Here is a 23,256-nt window from a genome sequence, read left to right on the forward strand (position 1 = left end):
AAATTTTCGGATCCCTAATAATAATATAACAGATGTAAAGTTTAGTCAACCCGTTACATCACCTATTATAATATTTAAATAAAAATGTTTTTTATTTTGTGTTTCATGCAAATTAAGTTTAATATTTCTGTGTTTCATGCCTCATTTGGGAACTCATTAGCAGCTGAACCTAATTTTTTCCCAAAAGGAAAAAAAATAAAAAGAAATATTTGATGGCTGGTTTTACAGTACTAAAAAATGGTGGTATAGTATTATGAACTCTTTCAATCTTACAACAAAGGAATCTACTTACAATAAACAATCAAAACTTATACAGAGACGCATGGATTGCCTTGATAAAAATTTCCATCAGTAGATCACTGGGAAGCAATTCCTCTATTTGCGAGGTAACAATGGCTCCCGTTGAGGGTCTGTGTTCTTGGAATCAGAATGGCTTGTATTACCTGACTCCAGTGCTGAAATCGATGAATCCTGCTCTGTACGTTTCAATAATCGCTGCAAGAAACTTGCTTTATCATCAGGCAATGGAGCTGCCATCTTTGAAGCATCATTTAAGCTCTGCACATGCTGAAGACAAACTTGGACTGCATCGTGGACTCTAACGAAGTACCATTCCTTACCAATCAGATCCACCAGACCAGATTTCGACAACGTCATCAGAACGTCTCGATTTGGATTGGAAATGGCAAGCTGTGAAATGATAGCAATGATTAGCATGAATATAATCATTATCTTCCCAAAATTTAATAGCTCTTTATCAACACAAGGCCCTTCCTCGTCTAGAAGGATACTCAACCTGGATGTCCCGTGTTCTGTATTCTTGATGCAAATCTTTCAAGGCTTGAACAGCACTAGAATCTATGTAAGTGACAGCTGCAACAGAATCAAGAACATTTTGAAGTAAGAGAGCGGACTGTCATCAGAATCTCACTTGGATCAAGTGTGACGGAACCATTTAACTGAATGACTAGAACTAGAAATAATAACCAAAAAATAATAAGTGATATTAATATCATTGGTAAGAACCATTGGAAACTAATATCAAAGGTTACTGCAAGATTCATAATACTGAGTCATCACTTGCAAAAATGTAGATAGATTGAAGATCTAACCACAAAATTAGATCAATCAAGACCTTGTAAATTCTTCGATGCTAAGAAACTTTTGTGTCACTGCTAATTAGCTAGATACATATAATCAAAAGGGAGTTCACCCTTGGCCGAAAACAAAAATGCAAACAGTTTTTGTATATACATATTTTTCACAATTTATGTACAAGTGAAAATGTCATCTTAGTTAGCCTGCCACACACATACTTTCAGAAGGCATGGTGTACCATTGTTTGTGTTTAAGAAAAACAATATACAAACCATGTACATTTTTATGACCAAATGGTGAAAATAGGGTAAGTAACTCTTACGTGCCAACTCTAAGATCACAAAGTAGATTCTCTCAACTTCTGGTCCATGTCTTATAGATTTATCAACATCAAGTTCATATTCTCGTAGCCTGTCCAATATTGCAGTAACTCAAATTTTATTGCTAACTTAAAGAAAAATTTAACTGGTAACATGAGAAAAATGAAAAAGATTCTTGCATTCTATCTAGAGATTTTTCAATCCTCACCTGTCTTTTATGTAACTTATATTTGCAAAATAGATAGGTGCATCAATACGAACAATCACAATTCCGTGGTAAGTATAGGCTTCTGGATATTGTTGAATGTTTCTATACACAGTGGTGCCAGGAAGACGTCCCAATATAGCTTTAGTATACACCAAACAGTAAAGTAGCATATTAAGGCATAAGCTAATGAATGAGTAGTTTCATATTACTTGCCAATAATTTTGAAGAAATTGAAATCGGGGTGTGAATTTTGTATATTCAAGAATTAAAGATGCACTTGATATCATCTATTAAAATTGATGTTCTCAAGACAGAGAAAAAAGACCATCAATAGAGATTTTAAAAAATGAAAAATACATTTTGTAAAAATAATTGCTTATGGACAAAATGAAGTCGACTAAAAGTGTTTTATGGTTTTGAGAAATGAATCCAAAGAAGAGAGAAGAGAACGTGAATATGTTTACTATCTCTTTCATCTATTTAAAAAAAATGGAATGTGCATTTTGACAAATCTTTCCTACAACACTTTCATTTATTGATGATGTTTGTAAACCCCTTGACATCAGTTAGATGAAAGGAGACAAAAGGTTTCAAAAGAGTGAGTGAATATCTATAAAAGTGTTAACATAAAACAAAATACAAGATTATGAATTGAAAGTAAAGGTAAGTCAGGATTCCTTGAGTTGATACTGGAAACTGGAACACTCTAATGAAATGGAAAATAGTGAAAAATTGGGAAAGATTAGTCTAAACAAGAGACGTCAATGTAGTTTTATAGCTCTGGTGGGCAAAGTTGCAATTAAACCATTGTGCATATCATATGTGCAAACAAGGAGGAAATTATCCACATACCAATATGAGGATTTGCTGATTCATGGATGACAAAGGCAAGTGAAGCACCTACCTGCAATTCAAAATCAATGTTAAGTTGGGTAATCTCTTTCCGGCATTATGGTGATATTCATGCAATCAGCCCTTGTATATTTGTATTAGTATCAAGCATTTTCCCTTCTAAGCTATATTGACTGATAATTAAAGTCCTGGAGTCATATTGCATAGACAATAAGATAAAACTGAAGAAAAGTTGCCATGATTCAAATTCTTACCCCAACAAGGACACCAATCTCAATACCAAGGAACAAAGTTGTAACGCTAGTAATTGTCCATAGAAGAAAATCTTTCTTATCTACACCCCATAAAAATATAGCCTCTTCATAATCCACCTGAAATAATATGTACATGAAAGCACCATACTCAAAAGCCGTAAAACAGATATAAAATGGTAAAAAAATCTATTATTTTATTTGAATAAAAGTAAACTGAGTACAAAATATATTTTTCACCACACATATACCATAATACAGTTTCAGTCCTACTCTTTTTAGAGTGTAACCACCTTTAGACTTTTGAAACGCCGCTGTTTGTCCATCATGCAACTTATAACAGCTAAGTTGATGAGCACGCACACATACTCAGCAGAATGTATGACTAAGACATAAGTTTCTGGTACTAAATAAAACTGGCAATCTTTCTTTAAAAAAATTATTAATTTTCAAGAAAATTGATTTCAAACTACCAACTCAGGAACATAAATGACAGCCAAGGAAGGACCACAAAAGGCACAACTAATTGGCCATATCAATTTGTTCTAGCTCAGATAGACCTAATGTATATCATAAAATAGCAGCTTGCACAGTGTAACCATAAAAAGCAAAAGATGTGGACCTACTATAGTAATAAATTTTGCCATGCAGATTTAGCATATTTACCAGACCAATAACAGCAGAGATTACTATTGCAGCCAGAGCACACTGTAAGGAAATGAAGTCATCAGTTCCATAATTAGCCTTTCAAATAAATATGCTCCTTAACAACTGCAATGTTACTGAAAAAGAAAATGCAGAGAACCACAAAAAGAAGAAAAAAAAATAGCTGCAATGTTTCATCAAAGGTTCTAAAATTTCCAATTTTCTTGGTTTTGATAAACTGACAAATTATTGTTTTTTGGTCAGGAAAGTATAGGAAGAATGAACAAATTATAGCAAAAACATGCTATCAAACAAACATTTATATAACATTCCCATTCAGAAACTAAATTGCCATTTAAACCAACCTGAGGTATGTATTCAAATAATGAGGTCAAGAATAAAAGAGCACAGCCCATTATGATTCCTGTTATAATTCCTGATAAGCCAGTTTTTGCTCCACTTTCATGATTCACAGCTGACCTAGAAAAGGAGCCTGGTAGACATGTTCAAAAGAGAACCTGTCATTTAGTAGCATATCATTGTAACATAAACGATAGGTGAAATTAAAAATGACCAAGAGAGGAATTTAAAACTAATATATGCAACCATGTTTGCTGCCCTCACTCAGTTTTGTCTCACCTGTTGTGGGATATACTGAAAAGAATGAGCCCACAATATTAGCTACACCAAGGCCAAATAACTGTTGGAAGTAAAACAAAAGAAAATTGTTAGGTGTTTCTTTCCTTCAAATATAGTATACATGCTTATTGATATTGAGATATCAAAATTTTGTTTAAAAATAATAAACCTTGTCTTTTCTCATTACAGTGATATTATAGATTTACTTAACCTAAAACCCAAAAAAAAAAAAAAGGATATTTATTCATATTACATAAACCAAACACAGAAATACACAATATAAGCATTTTATTTTTAAAATTTGCTTACTGGAAAAAAAAAAAAACACAATCTAAGCTGAAATTCACATCGTTTTATAGATAGTGCAATCCTAAGGATTGAAATTGCAGATCATTAATACCAAGAATGATCCTGATATTCACGAGTCTCAAGTTCACAAACCCAGATTATTTTACTCGGCAGAAGTTCCTCATATATGAGACTTTTAAACATAAAAAAGGCAGTGGAAGAGCATAGTTAAAAGTAAAAGATGCAGGTATGAGAAGTTAATGTCAAAATAATGAAGAGAAGAAAGAACCCGCGGAATAAATTTTTTCCAGTAAATCTTTATTACATTATCCAGAAAATAATATCCAAAATGAAGTTATCGCATGACACACGATTCACATTGGACGGTGATCAAGAAAGCCAAAGAAAACAAATGCCACCAAAATATGAGCACTAAATAAATGGTATTCATGAGGCTGCTATACTATGATAATCATGGAGCAAAGTAACTTCCATTTCTTTACTATAGCGTACCTCTTGGTTTGAGTCCAATTCATACCCATTCTTCGCAGCCAATGCTTTTGCAATCCCTACAGATTCCTGAAGTTCAAGCAGTAATGTGACTGGAGGCTCAAATCTATTAAGTAAAATGTTATAGGCAGAATTTTCTTCCTAATTTCTTACCAATATAGCTACCCCAGTTATGAGAAGTGCAGTTGGAATCAAAGATGTTATATAACCAAATTCTTTAGGAACAGAAAACTTTGGGAGGCCTTGTGGTATCTCTCCTACCTTAAACAATATGTAAAAGTCTTTATCAGCTCCAGTTAAGAATGACTTTGAAAAAATTACCATTCATTATATATAGAAACAGCAGCTTTAAAGAAAACATTTATCAAAAAATTGATGATGTCTGTGACATCAGCTACAACCAAGATCAAATTACATGGTAACATTTGCTTGGCTGAAACAAAATGATAAACTAGATAGGAATTTTTTTAAATTTATTACAGGCAAATAATTGCTCAGTACCAAATGTTATTAAAGAGAACAAAAAGCCCAAACATTTAAGAAAATCATGAGTCCAAATGTGGAAATGGACTTGATTTATGAGATTTTGGTGAATGTTGCTGTACTTGGCAGGGCATATATGTTAGTGCTTAGGATAAATGATGCCAGAGTGATCTATTTGCCTTTAGGAGGAGTTGACACTTCTTGTTGTCAACAATATATATTTCAGTATTAAATAAAATTTGAGTTGGGTTCTTATCAGACTCTCACCAAGGAAATGGAAGATGGATGAAATATTTTAACAAAAGTTGTCCCCAAGACAACTGCTGTGAGGGGACCAGCTGCCCGCAGAAACCTGAAGCACTTCCTTGTTTTTCCCTAACATGAAACTGTTGTTTAGTTAAAGAAAACTATCTTATTTTCCACCCATATATAAGTAAAAAAAATAAGGAAAAAAACTGTACCAGGTGCTTCATAATCAGAAGTATAGCAAGAAGGATGGATCCCATTACAAAAGGAGGCCATGAAAACTACAAAAGGAAAACATCACCTGTGGTTAAGAAAGGAGTGAATGAGTTTTGACACAAGGCAAGAGACAGAAAACAAGTAGATGAACACATGTACAATAACTGAAAAATGAGAATGAACAATGGGACTGATGCAGATTAAAAAAGATAGGCTAAACTCGCATAAACCCAATTACACAACAACCAGTTTCGTGTATACAAAAGAATGTTCATGAATAAATAATAATTGATATCACCTAAAGTGCAAATTAGACATATCAGTCATCGTCAAGATAGATTTTGGTAAAACACTGAAATGGAAGTAGTACAGAAGTGCATTATTTCCAATAAAGCCACAAGTAACAATTACAATCACACATTGCAAATGGAAGGGACCAAAACCCTGTTCCTCCATTTTCCCATGTCTGAAAAAACAAAACTATATGCAATAGAACACACAAAATAGAAAATACTGTTTGAAGTCTGATTTCAGCACTTTCACCGCATATCAAGCTCAAAATAAAAAGACCCCATATAATGGTGAATAAAAATTAACAAAGAAGTGAATTAATCACAATTTCTGGAAACTAACACACAAGCACACACACACAAGCAGCAAACTATATGTATTAAGCACACACAAAGGATACCTTGTCTGCTCCAGCAATTATGCTCTTAATCAGTGGCACAATCTTACTGCTACGTACAATACTGTAACCCAAGAAATACTTAGCTTGAGATAAGGCAATCACAATGGCTGAAGCTGTTGTAAAGCCAGAGATCACAGCATGGCTAATGAAACGTATAAGCCATCCAAGCCTGGGAAGAAAAAGATTAGATACATAATTATCTATTTAAAAGCAAAAAGACATGAATCAGAGGAACCTTTAAACTTACAAATATATGATAGAAAGAAAGAAAAAAGTTAAAAGACCGTGGTTGAGGTCCAAGGCATTCCCCCAGTTACATCCCACCAACCAATTTCTCTTTGTCCACTATCTTACCCTTCAAAGAGAGAGTACAACGTAGATGGCATACTGTTGGCACTGAAGAGATAGGTACTTTATGCCAATCCATATCAATGATACAGTAAGTTAAGAAGTGGCTCCGCCAGCAAAGATAAAATATATCCTTCAATTACATCAGGACCACACTAATAATTGGCAACGTGACATATTTTATTACTTGACCTTTCAGCCTATATTTGACAGCAAAAGCTGAGGCTTTTACACTTGCTTTTAATTACAGCAAACCCCTAATTTGTACTTTCAGCCAATGCAGACCCACTTTATGTGGCAAGACAGGATATACACGCTGTGACTAATAGCTTTAAGGAAAGACTAGGGAGATTACCTTAACAGTCCCATAATGCATTCACATATTCCAACCATAAGAGCCAATAATATTGCAAGTTCTGTGTATAACTCATCGGATGAATCAGCAATGCCAGCTAAGACATTAGAGACTAAGAGAGAAACCAAAGCTACAGGACCAATAGCTAGCTGCCGAGATGACCCAAATATGGCATACACAAATATTGGCACAAAACCAGAGTCTACCTTGCAAGACCAACGATAGAGGAGAGCAGCAAAAAATTAGTACAACATAAGAAGTAAAACTATGAGAGAATTATTAGATTGTTATGGCTGTAACATATCAATGTAAAAGGCAAAGAACCACCATTGGTACATTTAAAAAGCAATCAGTTACTGCCAGCAATACCAAAAATTAGTATGAAACAGGTCCACTTTAGGAAATTGTAGCATGATCTTTTAAATCAAAAAAATATGTATCAGAAGGAGGGGCAAAATTGCACCAGAGGATTATACAGAATATGCACTGCTTTAAGATTTTTGACGAGGCAAATTTGTGAAACCTCCGCCTCTGTTTTAATTGGATTTTACTAGTCATAGCGTTGAAGTATACTCTAAAAATATTGACTTTCCATCAAAATGTGACTGAGATCATTCATCATTTACTTCATATTGACGCAATCCAAAAAACAAAGAGTAACATTTGTAAGAACACTTACATAGCCCATATATCGGCTCAAGCCCAGCCAATTTTGCATAAGACATTGCCTGGTCAATTTTAAAAACAAAAAAGTCAAACCTCAGAACCCACATACTCAACTACTAAATCAAGTTGGGTAGAAAAAATAACTTCCACTCACAACCAAAGCCAAAACCCTTTGCAATATATAGTAAGTAGCCAAAGCAAATCACAAAGAATTCAGAAACCCAAGACACTCCATGAAACATAATAATAAAATCCAGTCAAAATAATCAAAAGCATACATATCCAAAAGCTTTGTAAGAGAACAAAAACATTTCGACTGCATTTAGCTACACAGCGTAAATATCCCAACATGGGCTGCGATTTAGCAGGGAGCAAACCCACAAGCCCAAATGATCGTACAAAGCAAGTTCCAATCTCTTGATATGGTAGGCATCTTACCTAATAAATAAGTGGCCCACAATTGGACAGCAAAATCTAATCATTCATGATTGAGGCATTTTTTTATAATTTACTTGTATGGAAAAAAAACAAATCTAATCGGAGATTAGAGTAACGTATTTCGGTAAAATGGATGTGGAATAGTAAAAAATTAACATTTTTGTTTTTTTTAAGAAGTGAATTTTCATTTTTCATTGTAAAAGGGATTACATTATTTGTTAGTTGATTAGTTTGCTGCTAACTTTTTGATGAAATTTTTGAAAGTTTGGTCGTTCAATGAAAATAAAAAGTAAACCTGAAGAAGCAGTCAAACGTAACCCAACGGAGTCTCAAAGTTAAAAAAAAAAAAAAAAGGGTTGTAATTTTTCATATGGTCTCGCTTTCTGTGCCGCCGGTTTTCGCGGGGACAGGGGAGAAAACGGATCTCCAATGTTAATTCTACAAAAATATCAAAGACTTCATACATTTTGTTTTCTCTTCAACCTCATTTTTCTGACCAGTTTCCTTTCCAACGTTTTCTCGGTAACCAAACAGAAAAAAATCATCCAAGAATCTTAGAAACATATAACAAAAAATAGAGGCGCAAACCGAATAATATAATCATTTTCAGTTTTCTAAATTCTTATGGTCTTTTCTCAGCAACCAAACAGAAAAGAAAATTTTTATCGGAGAATATTCCGAAAAAAAAAAAATTTTAAAAACCTCACACAATATCGAAAATCGTAATCACATTCTGTTTTTCAAATTCTTTTCCAAAATTTTCTTCGCAGTTTCGTTTTCTTGTCCGTCGTTTTATTGGAAACCAAACAGGAAAAAAAATCATCGTTTTAGACAAATTAAGACTTATAACACTTAATTATTCCATTTCGTCGTTGAGAATAGCAGAGGTGAAAATATGACCTGCGGCACGAGCATAACACCGACGGTGACACCAGCCATGAGATCGATCTGGAAGTACTCCCGCCACTTGTAAGTCCTAATCCAACGAGAGCACGGTAACAACATCTCGATCCACTGAATCCACGTCATGAGCTTAAAACGAGTTATCCATTTCGTAAACGCAGCACCAAAAAACGAAGCAGTCGAAGACGACGCCTTATCCGTCGGGTGCTGGAGCGGAATAGTCTTAATGGTGCGAGTCGACGGCATCTTGACTGTGGTAGCGGAGGAAGACTCAGCTGATGAAAGGTTCTGAAAACTGGGAGATGCGTAGGATATCTCCATGCGCACTGGCAGCGCAATCAAGAATAAATATACGGATATAAAATACAAAAGAGAGATAAAAGTGGGGACATAATATATATTATAAAATATATCATATTAATATATTATACAATTAAAAAAAATATAATAAAATAAAAGTGAATAAACAATTTTTAAATTTTTTAAATAATAATATATTAATTAAAATTTTTTATTTTTTTAAAATACATGATATGATAAAATACTTAATATAAAATGCAACTGTATTTGTTTGAAGGATAAGGTAGTAATTACAATGTAAAAATATTTGTAAATGTAATTGTGTGTTAAGAGGAATATGAATGGAGCCAATAAGAAAGAAAAGATTCATGAGAATGAACATGGACATAAAATAATGGGTAGTGATTAGAGACGTACACGGCAACGCCGTTACTGTTTTTAACGTTGAATGGTCGACCATTTGACTTTTCTACGCACCTTCACCTAAACCCTTGATAAAAAAAAAAACATATATATCATATATATAAAGCTTATTTTGTCTTAACCATATTGGGGGATTGTGAGATAAACTGCTTGTTTCTTTCAAATATGAAGTTTTTACTTCTTGTAAAATTCTCACTGTAAATATTTAAAAACAATAGTTATCCTAAATTATTCTTTAAGTTGAAATTAGAAAACTTAAAAAAGAAAGACTAGATCAAAGCGATCAGTAGAATAACACATATAAAAGGAAAAGTCCAAATTTTGGCTGCTGAAGTTATGAATCGTCTGAATTTTCCTTTTTTTTGGCTGCATAAGTAACGTGGTTAATCGGTTGAAAAAGCGTTTATCACGTGAATCTGAGAAAAACATAAGGAGAAACGATAAGTAGAAAGAAGAATAATTTTGACTCCAAACGAGACCAATTCCTATTGGTAAAGGAAATAGTGACTTTAAATTTTTAATTGAGCCCCGATGAAAGGCTATCTAAATATAAAACAGCAAACAAAACAAGGCTGAAGTTGAAGGGTGGATTTGAACCCGATCCTTCGAGTTTGGCTCACTGTTGGGCATGAATCTGCTCAGATGATGCTCAAGAAGATTGAGCTCAATTAGACCACCAAAGGAGTTTGGGCTCCTTAAAGTTAATAAGTCAAGATTGAATTGATAGTGACTGACTCAGACCAACCCGCAGGTCAAAAATAAAACAATGCTATTTTACATAAATTAAAAATAAAGTCATTTTTTTATGTAAAAATGATTTTTTTTTTTTGTCACTCTAGAGTAGCATTCTCAATTTTCCTGTCTAATCTTAAATTAAATTAAATTTAACTCGATTTGAAATAATCAAACTTAAGATTACGTTCAAGCTCAACAAGCTTCTCTCAAACCAACTCAAATTTAACTCAATTTGAAAAGAGTCGAACCCAAGTTCAACCCTAATACTAAATCAAAATCAATCAAAATAATATTGTTTTGATATATATTGATCAAAATAATATCATTTTAACTTATTCAAATCAATATTTCTAATCTTGCGAATTTAATAAATCAAGCTTCAAACTCGAACTTGATAAATCAAAATCTTTAGGCTCAACCTTGTGCTTGCATAAGCCAAGCTTATTCGAACCAAAGCAGCAATCGAGGCCAAATCGACACCAAGTACAATAATCATCCGCCCCATTTTCCTTAACTCATTAAGGGCAATGGTCAGTCAGGCCCAATCATATCTAGTCCAACGACTATTCATGTGAGTGGACTAGCCTTCATACTCCAGATTCCATATATCTGGGCATTAACTAACAAAAAATCTGGTCTATACTAAATGAATAATCTTTCATTAATTACAAATTGCTTCCACAAGGTTTAACTTTCGTGCACAATTAATGACTAAAATTCAGGTGGAAACGAAAGGCACCAACAAGATGATAACAGATGTTGCAGCAGAGTTTCAAGGAGCTATGAGTGGGCTTGAGCATGCTCAGGTTTGTGTGAGTACTCGTAATCAAGATGAACAAAGGCACGTTCAATCTCTGGCAGTAGCTCGAGCTTTACCTGCAAGGACTCCCCAATATCATGGGCCTCTTGCAAGGGCATGTCTGATGGCAGAACAATGTCAACCTCAACAAAGTAGTGAGACCCAAAAGTATAAGCTCGCACTGTATCAATGTGTCTTACAGCCTTGTGGTGGTTCCAACAGAGGTATGTCAGCTTTTGTAGATATTCAGGGGCAGCTGATCTTCCAACAAGGGAGTTGACATTTTCCAACACTGTCATTGACCAGGTGCGAATTGTGTACAAGGCCAGCTGCAGCAAGTTACATGTAAGCATAAATAAAGACTAGTGAAAGAAGATAATTAGAAGTGTAAAAGAATGGTCAGAGGTTCCAAACATAAAAGAATTCAAACCCATACTTACTGGTAACCTCGGTAATGTTAGTTCATAACTAAAATCCTTCTACCATTGACCTTTCTGGACCTTTCAAGTAACCATAGAACTTTGCAAGGTCCAGAATGAGCAGAGGTTCCAAAAGACTAGCAATTAATTACATCAATCTCCTTTTCAGAAGACAATGCTTGGAAATGCTGAAGCATTTTGACAAATTATATACAATCCTATGATTGATTTTGTAGAGTATATGCAATATAATTATAGAACCAAATAGCAAAGAGAGTAAGCATAACTAACAAGAGCATCAATTTCCTTCTATTTATGCAAGCACAATTCCACAGCATGAACAAAGAAAAGGACAAAATTGTGAAAGAAACTCCACTCACAATGATCGCTCCCACAGGATCCATCCAGTCATCAATGTATTTAGCAAGAAGCATAGCAATGAGGCCGATGATGTTGGTGATAACATCAAAAAAGTGATCCTGGGCATAAGCTTTGACGATTTCATTAGTAAAAGCACGACAATAAACAACCAGAAGAAGTTTTACCAGGGTCACTGAGAGCATTATGCCCACAACCCATCTCTCTTGCTCTTTGCTAAGGTCAAAGTCATCCTCCTGAAAAAAGTGTCAGAAAAAATGTCGGAAATTGTTGCCTTTCAACTACAGCCAATTGGTCCTACTCTCAAAACAAACAAAGGTCTCATTCAACAATGAAGGATGGACCTTCACCAGACCAAAATTTTAATGAGCACTTACATCAGATACCATAGTGCGCACTGACTCCAAGATAATCTGCAGGCCCAGTGTTGCCATGACTGAGGCAAACACAAGAATTCCCTGCACATTATTTATAACTTATTAATGGTGTGTTTCAACAAAATTCCAAACACTCATAGTAATATCAAAATTTCAATGGTTTATACGGGGGCAATTAGACACACCATTCATTCATAACAAATATTACACATCCAGATTCACAATCTGCTAAAGGCTAAGACTACAAGCCTTCCCACTCTTTCTAATGTAAACAAAATAAGTTTCACTTCCAAAGTTCATGAATTGAGAATAGGATCATATGCAGATTAAGGGCTACTCTAGTCATTTCCCTGTCCACTTTTTATTTTCAGTGTAATTTGATCATTTTCTAATTCTCTAATGGCATTTTTTCAAGAAGTCATTTTCCAAATACTTCCTTTAGAGTTCTGAAATGTCTATAGATCATATTTGGAAAGTTTTATGGAAAATTATGGCCAGTAAAATCTATCCATGTCTTAAACAGATAAATACTGCAACAATAGAAAATTTATGTAGAGGCAATCGTTTGAAGATTAATTAGCTGACACTATTACTACAAAAGGGAACATAAGTCCAGGAGATGGCTTCACTAGACAAAAAAAATCATGATATGCACAAGGAAATAGAATAATATATACTAGGAATTAGAGAGTTCATTATTTATCAACTTGCGCATGACTACACTAGTCATAGAATTTAAGTCTCAGAACTTGATCACCAATATATATTTCCACAAAGACTAACCAATGGCTGCATCCTTTTCTTTCCAATGGGGTACTGATATGGATTTGGTGTTTGCATGGAGAATGCAGTAAACCATAAGATGAAACCAGACAGAAGATCAAGAAGAGAGTCTAATGTGGATGCAATGATGGCCAATGAACCACTTCTGACAGAGGCATAAACTTTAGCAGCAAAAAGAAACATGTTAGCAATATTTGATATTCTAATAGCCAAAGTCTCGCTTCTAGCCTTGGTTTCTCGCTCTTCCTGCAATATGATAACCAATTTCAGATTTTCAGAACAGGACAATCTAGGTACACAACCATGTCTAAATCTAATAGACAAAGGAGGGTGTAATTGCATTACAAACCATTGACATTCCAGGAACAAAACCACGTTCCGCTAATGCATCCATTTCATTAAATCCCTCAAGCATCTCTACCTGCTGTTGATAGTACTCGGCAACGTTATCTTCTGATCCTTAATCAGTCATAACATACAAAAAAGATGAGTTAGAACAAACAATATGTGATAACATAATTGAAAAGGTACTAATTCATTTTTTGTCAAACCATGCATACCTTAAGATGCAAAAACCATATCAGTCATAACATACAAAAAAAAGGTGAGTTAGAACAAACAATATGCTATAAAGTAACTAAAAAGGGACTAATTCATTTTTTGTCCAACCATGCATACCTTAAAATGTAAAAACCATGATTTTAAAAACTGGATCAGACCAGTTGGTCCGACCAGTTGGACTGTCACCCGCTGGGAAAAAGGGTTACAGTTCATTGAAAAACTATTTTGGGAGTTAGAGCGGGCGGTTCGAGTGGTTGGACCGAGTAAAACCCAGGTGCTAACATTAGCATGATGACATCAACAGAAAAAAAAAAATCATTTAAAAAAAAAATCAATATTAGGACTTGAACCCAAGACCTCACATAACAATTTTGAACATATATACCATCAAACTAAATTTATTTTTATACTAGAACAATTCAGATTATATATTTAATAATTAATTATATAAAATTGCTTCAAATATTATTTTTAAACTGTTAACTGGTCTGACTACCGATGTCGGACTGAACCGCCCCTTTCACCCAGTCAACATCCAGTCCAATTCCAAAAATATTGGCAAAAACTGAAAATAATAGTTTACACAAATGCTCCTGTCAAACCAAAGATTCATTTTCTTATTTCAATGGTTACGTTTAACTCTATAATAAGTCTTGTTAACATTAGAGAGTACAGGCAAGAATTGGAAAGTTTTGAAAAGGAAAAAAATAATCATTAAAGCCACTGATCAATAATAACTCAAGAAACCCTACTCCTCTTTAATTCAGCATATATGTCCAATTTAGTTAGTAACAATTTAAGGGTTCCAAAAACTTTAGTACATCAAAAATAAAAGCCAGAAACAGGACCACATCAAATTCTCAAATTTCTTGGACCACCATGATGGAATTAACACTAAAGTTCTAAATTAACAGACACCAAAAATAAAAGCTAAAAACAGTACCACTTAAATCCTCTAATTTCTTGGACCACCAGGATAGGATTAACGTGAAAGTTATAAAATTTCCACACCCAGAAACACAATAGTGGCAAAATTACATATCTCTACCTCTTAATAAGATCAGAAGCTGAAAAACAAGCCACTCGCGTTTAGATTAAGAATCACAAAATTCAAATAAAAAATTTACACCATCAAACCTCAAATTCAAAGCAGACACGGCATATATTGCATCCCTTCTCAAGTTTCAGCCCACGCTTTTTATCTACTTTCTTCTCTGGTCAGCTCTTAAAAGCTAAACTACAATTTAAATTACTTTCGCCAAATTTATTTCCAGTTTTTCCCATCACTCAAATTTTACATTAAAAATAAATAAAAACATTAAAAAATTATGTAACATCGAATTTCAGAATCGAATAAATTCTCCACTAACTAAAGAAAAAAATAATAGCAGTAACAATATACGCAATTTAAAAAGGCAAAAAACCAAGTCAAATACCATAAAAAATCCAAACCAAACAGTAAGGAACAACACTCGTGTAGAATATTTCCACTCAAAGGTTATGTAATTAGTATCAAACATATTAGTTACCCAAAACTCCCAGGCAGTCATGGAGGCCACGAGGCGGCTTCTTCTCCGCGTGCTCAGACGAGAACTGAAAGCCATCGAAATTTAACCGCCAGGACCGGTCAACATTGCTGTGCTCAGACAACAACGACAACTCCTCGTCGTGCTCGTGTCCCACCGATTCCACCATTCTCAGGTCACCGCGAAAAAAAAAAACCGAAGAAAATTAAATAAAAAACCTTAACAGAAATGAAATCTCGCAGTGAATACGACCACGTTTAAGGTATTTAAAAACCGATTCATTCGTGGTCAGTGAAACAGTAATTCGAGGCTTAGAGAGGTGACAAAAAATATAGGGATGGCGGAGATTAATAAAGTTAAATAACCAAAAACTAGGGATTTTGTTGTGACATGGTGCATATGGTTGGCTACTTGGCTGTAGCTGTAGGGGTGAGCACGTGATGGCCTGTGCGAAGGTGTAGGCTAATGTGTGGAGATGAGCGAAAAGTGGACGGTGACGATTGGATCGGCACGGGAAAAGCAGGAGTTCCATTTCAGTTCAGATAAAAAGGGTAGTATCTATCAAGGACAGAATGATCTGGGCCGCCCCTGTTGGAGGCTTTGCTTTTGGCAATGTTATAGTGCAGTTGAGGCGCATGAACTCCTGAAAGTAACACCTTCTGATTACAAGAGAATATCTTTCTTTCTTAGAGCCTGTTATTTTCTGATGTGCCCTATTCCCCACCCACTCTGAGGTTTATTTTTCCAATGACATCCCACAAGTTTGAACAGTGTCCATCACCTCCCCTCACATTTCAACCATTCTCTCAACTCTCATCTCTTCCCACTTGGCCACTTTGCTAACAAAATTAGTTTTGGGAAAGGTATTATAAACCACTAAAATATGTATATATTTTTTGTTGATAGCAAGTTATTCTACTGACAAGAAGTACGCAAATTCATTGATGCGATCTTAAGCAAACAATAACAACAAAATAAGGTTTTTAAAGTGGTTTGACATATTACATATAAATCAATATTCACTATCATGTTATTAGTATTCTAGAGAAAAATTGATAAAGTAATTGTATGAAATGAAAAAAATATCATCATTTTGACTATGAATAATATTGTATTTATAAGATAAGAGGAAAACATGATATTGTAATTATATTAAATAATATACTTAAATTTAGGGTATTAAATCTGAACATCTAATGAAATTTATTTTTAAGGAAAATTATTGATTGAGTGATTATACATAAATAAAAGATGATTAAGTTGTCCCACAGTAGTAGAAAATAGAGATAGAATAAGATCTTATAAGAATGTAAGACTAAAATGACATGTTGAATAAATTTTAGAAATTGTCAAGAATTACTCTTCTCACCATCTTATGATAAAATGACTCCTATTTGTATTTTGGGTTAACCTATGTATAGATGACGTGTTTAATTAATATTTGTATACTTGTTGCACTAGTTCGACACCTCTTTGGTGCATATCTACTAAATTTTATTAAAGGTAAGTCTATCGCATATCAATTACCCCTTAATTTTTAAAGTGAAAGTCTGATTTTAGAAACTTCTTATCTTTCAACATAAATAAACAGTTGTATTCAATCAAGATCTAGCTCGTGACATGTCATGAAAGTGATGTTTTTACTTTACATTTACCCATTATCTCTGAATAAAAGAACTTTTACTTGCATTTTAGGTTAACTTGTATATAGATGACATATCTAATTATTGTTCATATACTAATTACTCAAACTAAACACTTCTCTAGTGCAACTCTTGTATATTTTGCTAAGGATAAGTTCGATCATACAACAATTTTAAATAACTCTTTAGAAAAAAATGTATTCATTAATTTATTTTTATTTTAGTGAAATTAGGGATGTATATGAGGTATTTGATTGGTTTTAGAGTTGAATGTCACTTTATTTTTTATTTTTTAATATAGATATATGTAGGAAGTTTAAAGTAATTTTCTTGTAAGAAAAATATATCATACCTAACCAATTTTCGTTACCAAATAGTGGAAGGGGAGATTTGAGGGGATTTTTTTGATCAAGGAGACGTATTATGGCAAGCTATTTAAACTTGAGGGTCTTTTGAACAAAAACTCAAAACTCTGGGAGGTAGATGGGAAACTTTTTAGAACAAAAACTCAAAACTCTGGGAGGTAGGTGGGACACTTTTTAAAATGGAAGTAGCGTCAGCTTGGGTGTAGAGGATAAAATCCCATATCACGGATATAAGGAAGAAACAGGAAAGATCCGTGTTCGCGAGATAGTGTCATGATAACAACGGTGGAAAAAAGTGTCGCGGTTGGTGGGATTCATGACCCACCAATTCTTTTCATTTATTTTGGGTCAAAAGACTTATTCCTCCACTTCCCCCTCCCAAATTTTTTTCAATTAATTTTAAAAAACTCAATTATCTATTCATACCTATTTAAGTTTATTAATTTTAAAAATAAAATCATTATTTTATATTTAATATTAAAAATAAATTTAAGTATGATTTCATTTTTTTCTTTCTAAATCTAAAAAATTAACTTTTCTCTTTTCAATCAAGTTTTAAAAAATCACATTTTCTCTCTAAAATTTAGTTTCAATATCCGATCACTCCCTCCACCACCATCACCAGTTGTCTCTCCTTCCAGATAGTTCTCTTTCCTCTAACAGTCTGTCTCAACTCTATCATAATCCCTCTAGTAACCAAAAGACATTATCTAGAAAAAAAAATCATCTTTCCAGACGAAAAAGAGTCATCTTCTCAGAAGAAGATAAGTCATCTCAGAAGAAGATAAGTCGTCTCGTTTTCATATAGAAAGATATTTCTCTTCCCATATGATATCCCTTGGAGCCGAAGGGGTTGGGATAACGTTGAGGCAAGTCGTCGAAGGAAGCTAAATCGTTGAGAGGGAGAGACGACCAATAATGACGCTAAAGAGAGTGACAGGATATTGAAACTAAACCTTAATAGGGGAAATGTGATTTTTTTTTTAAACTTGACTTGGGAAAGAAAATGTTAGTTTTTAAACTTTTAAGGGGGAAAATGAGATAAATTTTTCAGAGGTTAAGGTTCTGTTAATTTTAATCTACCATGGATGGGTAAATGAGATTTTCAAAGTCAATAGAAAAAATTTTAGGAAATCAGTATACTTTGAGTGGAAAACAGTCCTTTGGCCTTTATTTTAACAGATACAAAATTATTTATTTCACTAATTTATTAATTTTCCCACCCACGGTCTAGTGCAAATATAAACTTTTATCTATTAATTTTAAAATTTATTTATTTATTAAATTTAATTATTACTGTTAAAGATAAATTTTTTATTTAAACTTATATTTTAGATTACCCTTAAATTTTGATTTTTTTATTTTTACTCCCTACCTCATACTTTTTAGGTTTAAAAATTTATTTCTCACTAAGTTTAGGGTTACAAATTTTTTCTCATATACAACTACCCTAACTTTTAAAAAATTTTAGTTACTCCCAATTTCCTTTCTCTTTCTCTTTGACAACGATTCACTGTGTCCGACGATCAAATTTTTTCTGATTCCTTCTCTCTTCCTCTTGGTGGTTGTCTTTTCACTCACCAACCGTCTTCATCTTACAAAGAGTTTGTCGTCCTAGTCTTTGTTTCGTGTTTAATGTTAAAATTCTTTAAATATATACAAAATATTTTTTATAATTTGAGATAAATTTGTGTACTTAAAAAAAATATATTTAAAATTACGAAATAAATATATTAAAATAATTAAAACAAAAGATAAATAATAAAAAAATAATATTAGTAGATAACTTAGGGAGTAACCCATATTAGTAAGATTGGGTATGAGTTTTAGAAAATATTATTAGTATAATTTGACCCTTTTTACTCATACTCACACCTGCCCACCTGCATGTTTGTTAGGTATACAAACACATCATATTAAAAATTCAATTGGAAATTTAAATAATATATTATATAATTAAATAATATTTATGATAATATATTATCTATATATAAATTAAATACTAAAAAGATAAAAAAAGTTGTGTAACATTAGTCTTTATAGAAAGGATAATAAATAGACATTCCACCTAACCAAATCAATTAAGTGTCAGAATTTATCCAATTAGAATATCATCTAACCCATTATTGGGTATACCTAGCTAGAAGAATTGTAACATAAGATTAGATAAATTCTCAAATATCTTTTATAGGAGTACCACTTTGGGGCTCTGTACCATATATTATAAGAATATGGATCAAGTAAAGAGATGACAATAAAGATTACAAGGGATGAACAAAATTTTGCATAAAAGCAAAGCTAAGGCCTGATTCTCCAATAATATAAAAAATGCTAAAATAAGATACACGTTGTTGTGAAAGATATCCTCCAATCCAATCTCCTTTTCATAAAGTCAAACTTTATAATTAGAATTTTGAACACAAATACGCACATCTAGGTATATCTTTGTTTCAATTTGTCAAGTGCCCAAAAATGAAATAAAATCAAATCAATTACACTAAAAATGGGAAATTAGTTTAGGAGAAATACCATGGTTTGAAAAACCGGATAGGAGCTTATTCGATTGATTGTACCATTAATTATTAGTTAAACTAATTTTAATATACTAAAAAGCAGTTTTTGTAATTAAATTGAATTAAACCATTCAAACCATCAGGTTGAATGAGAATAAAATTTGGTTTAACTCGATTAACATAAAAATTTATTTTTTAAAAAAATTTATTATGAAAACTTAAACTCAAGATCTTATTTGTCATATATATATATAAATATATCATCAAACAACGGCAACAATGGACCAAGCAACCGTTGTTGCCAGTGCGGGCTGTTGGGCCTATGGTCTAGTCCTAAATTAATAGGCCAACTCGTTAATTTTTTTTATTTTAATTACGTTTTTTTTTAAATCGTCAATAGTAACATGTTGTGTCAAGCTAGTATGAATAGCCCATGGGCCAAGCCCCACCCTTTTGTGTTGAGCCTTGAGTTAGTCCGATCGAATTGACACTTCTACCGTCAAACTACACTTATTTTAATGTTAAATAAGTTAAATTATATAATTAATGATAAATTATAAAAAATAATATTATTTTTAAATAATTAATTGATCTAACCACCAGTTGAACTAGACCATCCTTTCCATCAAGTTAATATTTGATCCGATTCTAAAAATATTAACATTTATTGCTAATTTATCTATATAAATTTATGTGACAAAAAAATGATTTTATAATTTTTGAGTAAAAGAAAAAGTAAATAATCACATTACCTAATCAAATATCACAAAGATTTTTCATAAGCCAATTTGCTCTATGAAGTTGATGGGCCTACATAACCTAACTCAAACTTTGGGTATGTCTATTGTTAGAGTTGGATTTAAGCCAAGTTTGTTTAAGCTTAACCTCAAGCTTGAAAGTTTAATATTTACAAGTTTAAGTTTGAGTTTTAAGAATGTTCAGTTCGTAAAAGCTCACAAACTCAAAAAATTCGATACAAATAAACTAAAACGATATTTTTTTTATCAATGTACATTAAAACAATATCATTTTAGTATCAAACTAAGCTTAAAACTCGATTCAAGCTCAGTTCTTCTCAAATGAGCTGAGACCAAACACCTTTGAATCAAGTTTGGTGAGCTCGAGTTTGACTCAACTAAAATGAGTTTAAACTCAATTTAATTTGAATCTAATCATACCCACTATTATAATATGATTAGGGCCAAATGACCTAAAATCTATAGCCCAACAAGGATCATGATTCATGGCCCACCAACAACTCAAAAAGCCCAACCCTTAATGATGACTTTACACCAACTGAACAACAGCCCATATTTACTGTATATGAAGAAATAATATTATGTTTATTTATTTTAAGAATATAAATATATATATATATATTTATATATTATTATATAATTAAATATTATTTTATTTTTAATTCAAAATTATTTATTCACATGATAACATATATACGTGTATATATATTTATGTATCTAAAATAAATACACAATTTTATTGGTATATCAATTATAGGCCATTATTACCATTTTAAACTAGATTCTTATCATGTATATATGACGCTTGGATACAATTTTATGTATATAAAGTGGCGTAACGTTATACTTTAAATGCCACGTAATTCATTCTTGTTTGATGAGCTGATGGTAAAGAAAAATAATACAAAAAAATAGATAATCAATATAATATGCTAGCATAAATAAAGTAACGATGTGTTGCACGCCAAATTTTGATGATACATGAGCAAAGTAAATATTTATTCCATAGTCTTCAAGATAGACTACTAGTGTGTTTTAATGCCAGAGGGAATAAGTTATGATATTTTTCATTCAAAATGAATTAGTAATATTATATGTATCTATTTTAAGTATATAAATAAATATATATTTATATATGTCATTATATGATTAAATATTATTTTATTTTTAATTCAAAATTATCAAATTATATGATATCATACATCAAATATGTATATATTTATATATTTAAAGTATGTAAACGAAGTTAATAGGATATCTGTTTAAATTGATCACACAATGAATTGACGTTTAATCATGTTATCTCATCATTAGAATCACACCATTCATTTTAAAAGAGTATCATTTTTATAGATGTTGTACAGGTTGGTTAGGCCTATAATCCGACTCTGATCCAAAAATTTGGCACGGCTTGCATTAACCTGACAAAACTAGGACGTGGGATAAGACTCACAAGCTAATTAAGTGCAACTTGCTAAAACTATTAGAAAATGATAAATAATATAAAATTAATTAGAAATAAAAATATAAAAAATATAATTTAGTAGGTTGGTCTGCAAAAGTACGTGGTATACTCTGCTAAAAGCTCATGGGCCATAGGTCATCCTTCAAGTATTGAGATTTTGTTAGATTGACCCAACACAAATATTTGCCAAATGGTGGATTAAGGTTCGACTTAACACATAGGCCTAATGGGTCATACTAGGATTCGCACGACATGACCAAATCCAACCACTGCCATCTCAACAATAAAGTTAGCCAACAATGTGTACAAGGCAATGTATTATCATCTCATCATCTTCGATATGGTTTTCTTACTTAAACTAGATATTGATTTGGTAAAAGAGTTAGTTTGAGTCAATTGACGGTTGAACCAATAGTTAGAGCAAAATGTGACAATGAACTAATGATTTTCATACCAAAGAGAGTATTTGGTACCAAAAAGTATAACTCAAATCCTTACAAAAAGATTAATCTTATATTAGTTTCTTAAATATATGAAAATTTTTAACTTAAGTGTCTACGATATCCTAAAAATCACCTTTACCAAAAGGTTTTGTTTCATATTAGATATTTTATCTTTAATTTTTTGTATGATCATTACTAATAATTAAAGAATAATCATCTTAAACAATTCTCTGAAAATAATTTTTTATTTAATTATCATCATTATTTGATTGTCACAAACGTATTTCTTCGTATTGTCATCTTCGAATATGCATTAACTTCTACACGCAACCGTACTTTTTTTACCAGTTTCAAATATCGAAAAATTTGTGTGATTATTAAAATATATTTGATTAAAACAAACATTTAACAATACATCTCCATATATCCATAACCCCCAACCTGGTGAAATTTATATTTTTAAATTACCTAAATGCCCCTAATTCTTATATAAACCCAAACAATTTAAAATATCCTGTCTACCCCTCGCCTGCCCTTTACCTCGATATCATTTCCATAAATCTGAAACGAGTCTTCTAACATCGGTTTTCCACCAATTTTATCCCAAAATC

General features: G+C 32.4%; 2 protein-coding genes across 5 annotated transcripts; both read right to left on the reverse strand.

Moving 5' to 3' along the window:
• Window positions 1-220: 220 nt before the first annotated feature.
• Window positions 221-9,529, reverse strand: LOC123227484 (sulfate transporter 4.1, chloroplastic-like). Of its 2 annotated transcripts, XM_044652306.1 has the most exons (17): window positions 9,155-9,529; window positions 7,830-7,878; window positions 7,151-7,352; window positions 6,448-6,616; window positions 5,756-5,821; window positions 5,562-5,669; window positions 4,965-5,072; window positions 4,815-4,880; window positions 4,014-4,074; window positions 3,740-3,867; window positions 3,396-3,437; window positions 2,733-2,849; window positions 2,479-2,530; window positions 1,627-1,765; window positions 1,421-1,509; window positions 797-873; window positions 221-690 (listed from the first exon to the last, which is right to left on the reverse strand). In XM_044652306.1, exons 1-17 carry the CDS (start codon window positions 9,476-9,478, stop codon window positions 376-378), a joined length of 2,112 nt encoding a protein of 703 aa, XP_044508241.1. In that variant the 5' UTR covers window positions 9,479-9,529; the 3' UTR covers window positions 221-375. The 2 variants fall into 2 exon arrangements, with proteins under 2 accessions (XP_044508241.1, XP_044508242.1); XM_044652307.1 differs by lacking the exon at window positions 3,396-3,437.
• Window positions 9,530-11,253: 1,724 nt separating this feature from the next.
• LOC123228064 (metal tolerance protein 11-like) lies at window positions 11,254-15,986 on the reverse strand. 3 transcript variants are annotated; one of them, XM_044653264.1, is made up of 6 exons: window positions 15,462-15,986; window positions 13,721-13,824; window positions 13,372-13,617; window positions 12,589-12,669; window positions 12,214-12,447; window positions 11,254-11,743 (listed from the first exon to the last, which is right to left on the reverse strand). In XM_044653264.1, exons 1-6 carry the CDS (start codon window positions 15,625-15,627, stop codon window positions 11,396-11,398), a joined length of 1,179 nt encoding a protein of 392 aa, XP_044509199.1. In that variant the 5' UTR covers window positions 15,628-15,986; the 3' UTR covers window positions 11,254-11,395. The 3 variants fall into 3 exon arrangements, with proteins under 3 accessions (XP_044509199.1, XP_044509198.1, XP_044509200.1); XM_044653263.1 differs by having other exon boundaries at window positions 13,721-13,830; window positions 15,462-15,981; XM_044653265.1 differs by lacking the exon at window positions 15,462-15,986 and adding an exon at window positions 15,070-15,310 and having other exon boundaries at window positions 13,721-13,830.
• Window positions 15,987-23,256: the final 7,270 nt, after the last annotated feature.

This window comes from Mangifera indica, chromosome 10, assembly GCF_011075055.1.
Source record: "Mangifera indica cultivar Alphonso chromosome 10, CATAS_Mindica_2.1, whole genome shotgun sequence".
NCBI lineage: Eukaryota > Viridiplantae > Streptophyta > Magnoliopsida > Sapindales > Anacardiaceae > Mangifera > Mangifera indica.

Excerpts from the sequence above, each read along its gene's own strand:
- LOC123227484 (XM_044652306.1), bottom strand. The coding sequence starts at position 9,478 with ATGGAGATATCCTACGCATCTCCCAGTTTTCAGAACCTTTCATCAGCT. Across the intron at positions 5,822-6,447 it reads TAATTGCTGGAGCAGACAAG|TTTTCATGGCCTCCTTTTGT; the intron begins GTATCCTTTGTG and ends TTCCTTTTGTAG. Across the intron at positions 691-796 it reads ACAGAACACGGGACATCCAG|CTTGCCATTTCCAATCCAAA; the intron begins GTTGAGTATCCT and ends ATCATTTCACAG.
- LOC123228064 (XM_044653263.1), bottom strand. The coding sequence starts at position 15,627 with ATGGTGGAATCGGTGGGACACGAGCACGACGAGGAGTTGTCGTTGTTG. Across the intron at positions 12,448-12,588 it reads TGCGCACTATGGTATCTGAT|GAGGATGACTTTGACCTTAG; the intron begins GTAAGTGCTCAT and ends CACTTTTTTCAG. Across the intron at positions 11,744-12,213 it reads ATCCTGTGGGAGCGATCATT|CTGGCCTTGTACACAATTCG; the intron begins GTGAGTGGAGTT and ends AACTTGCTGCAG.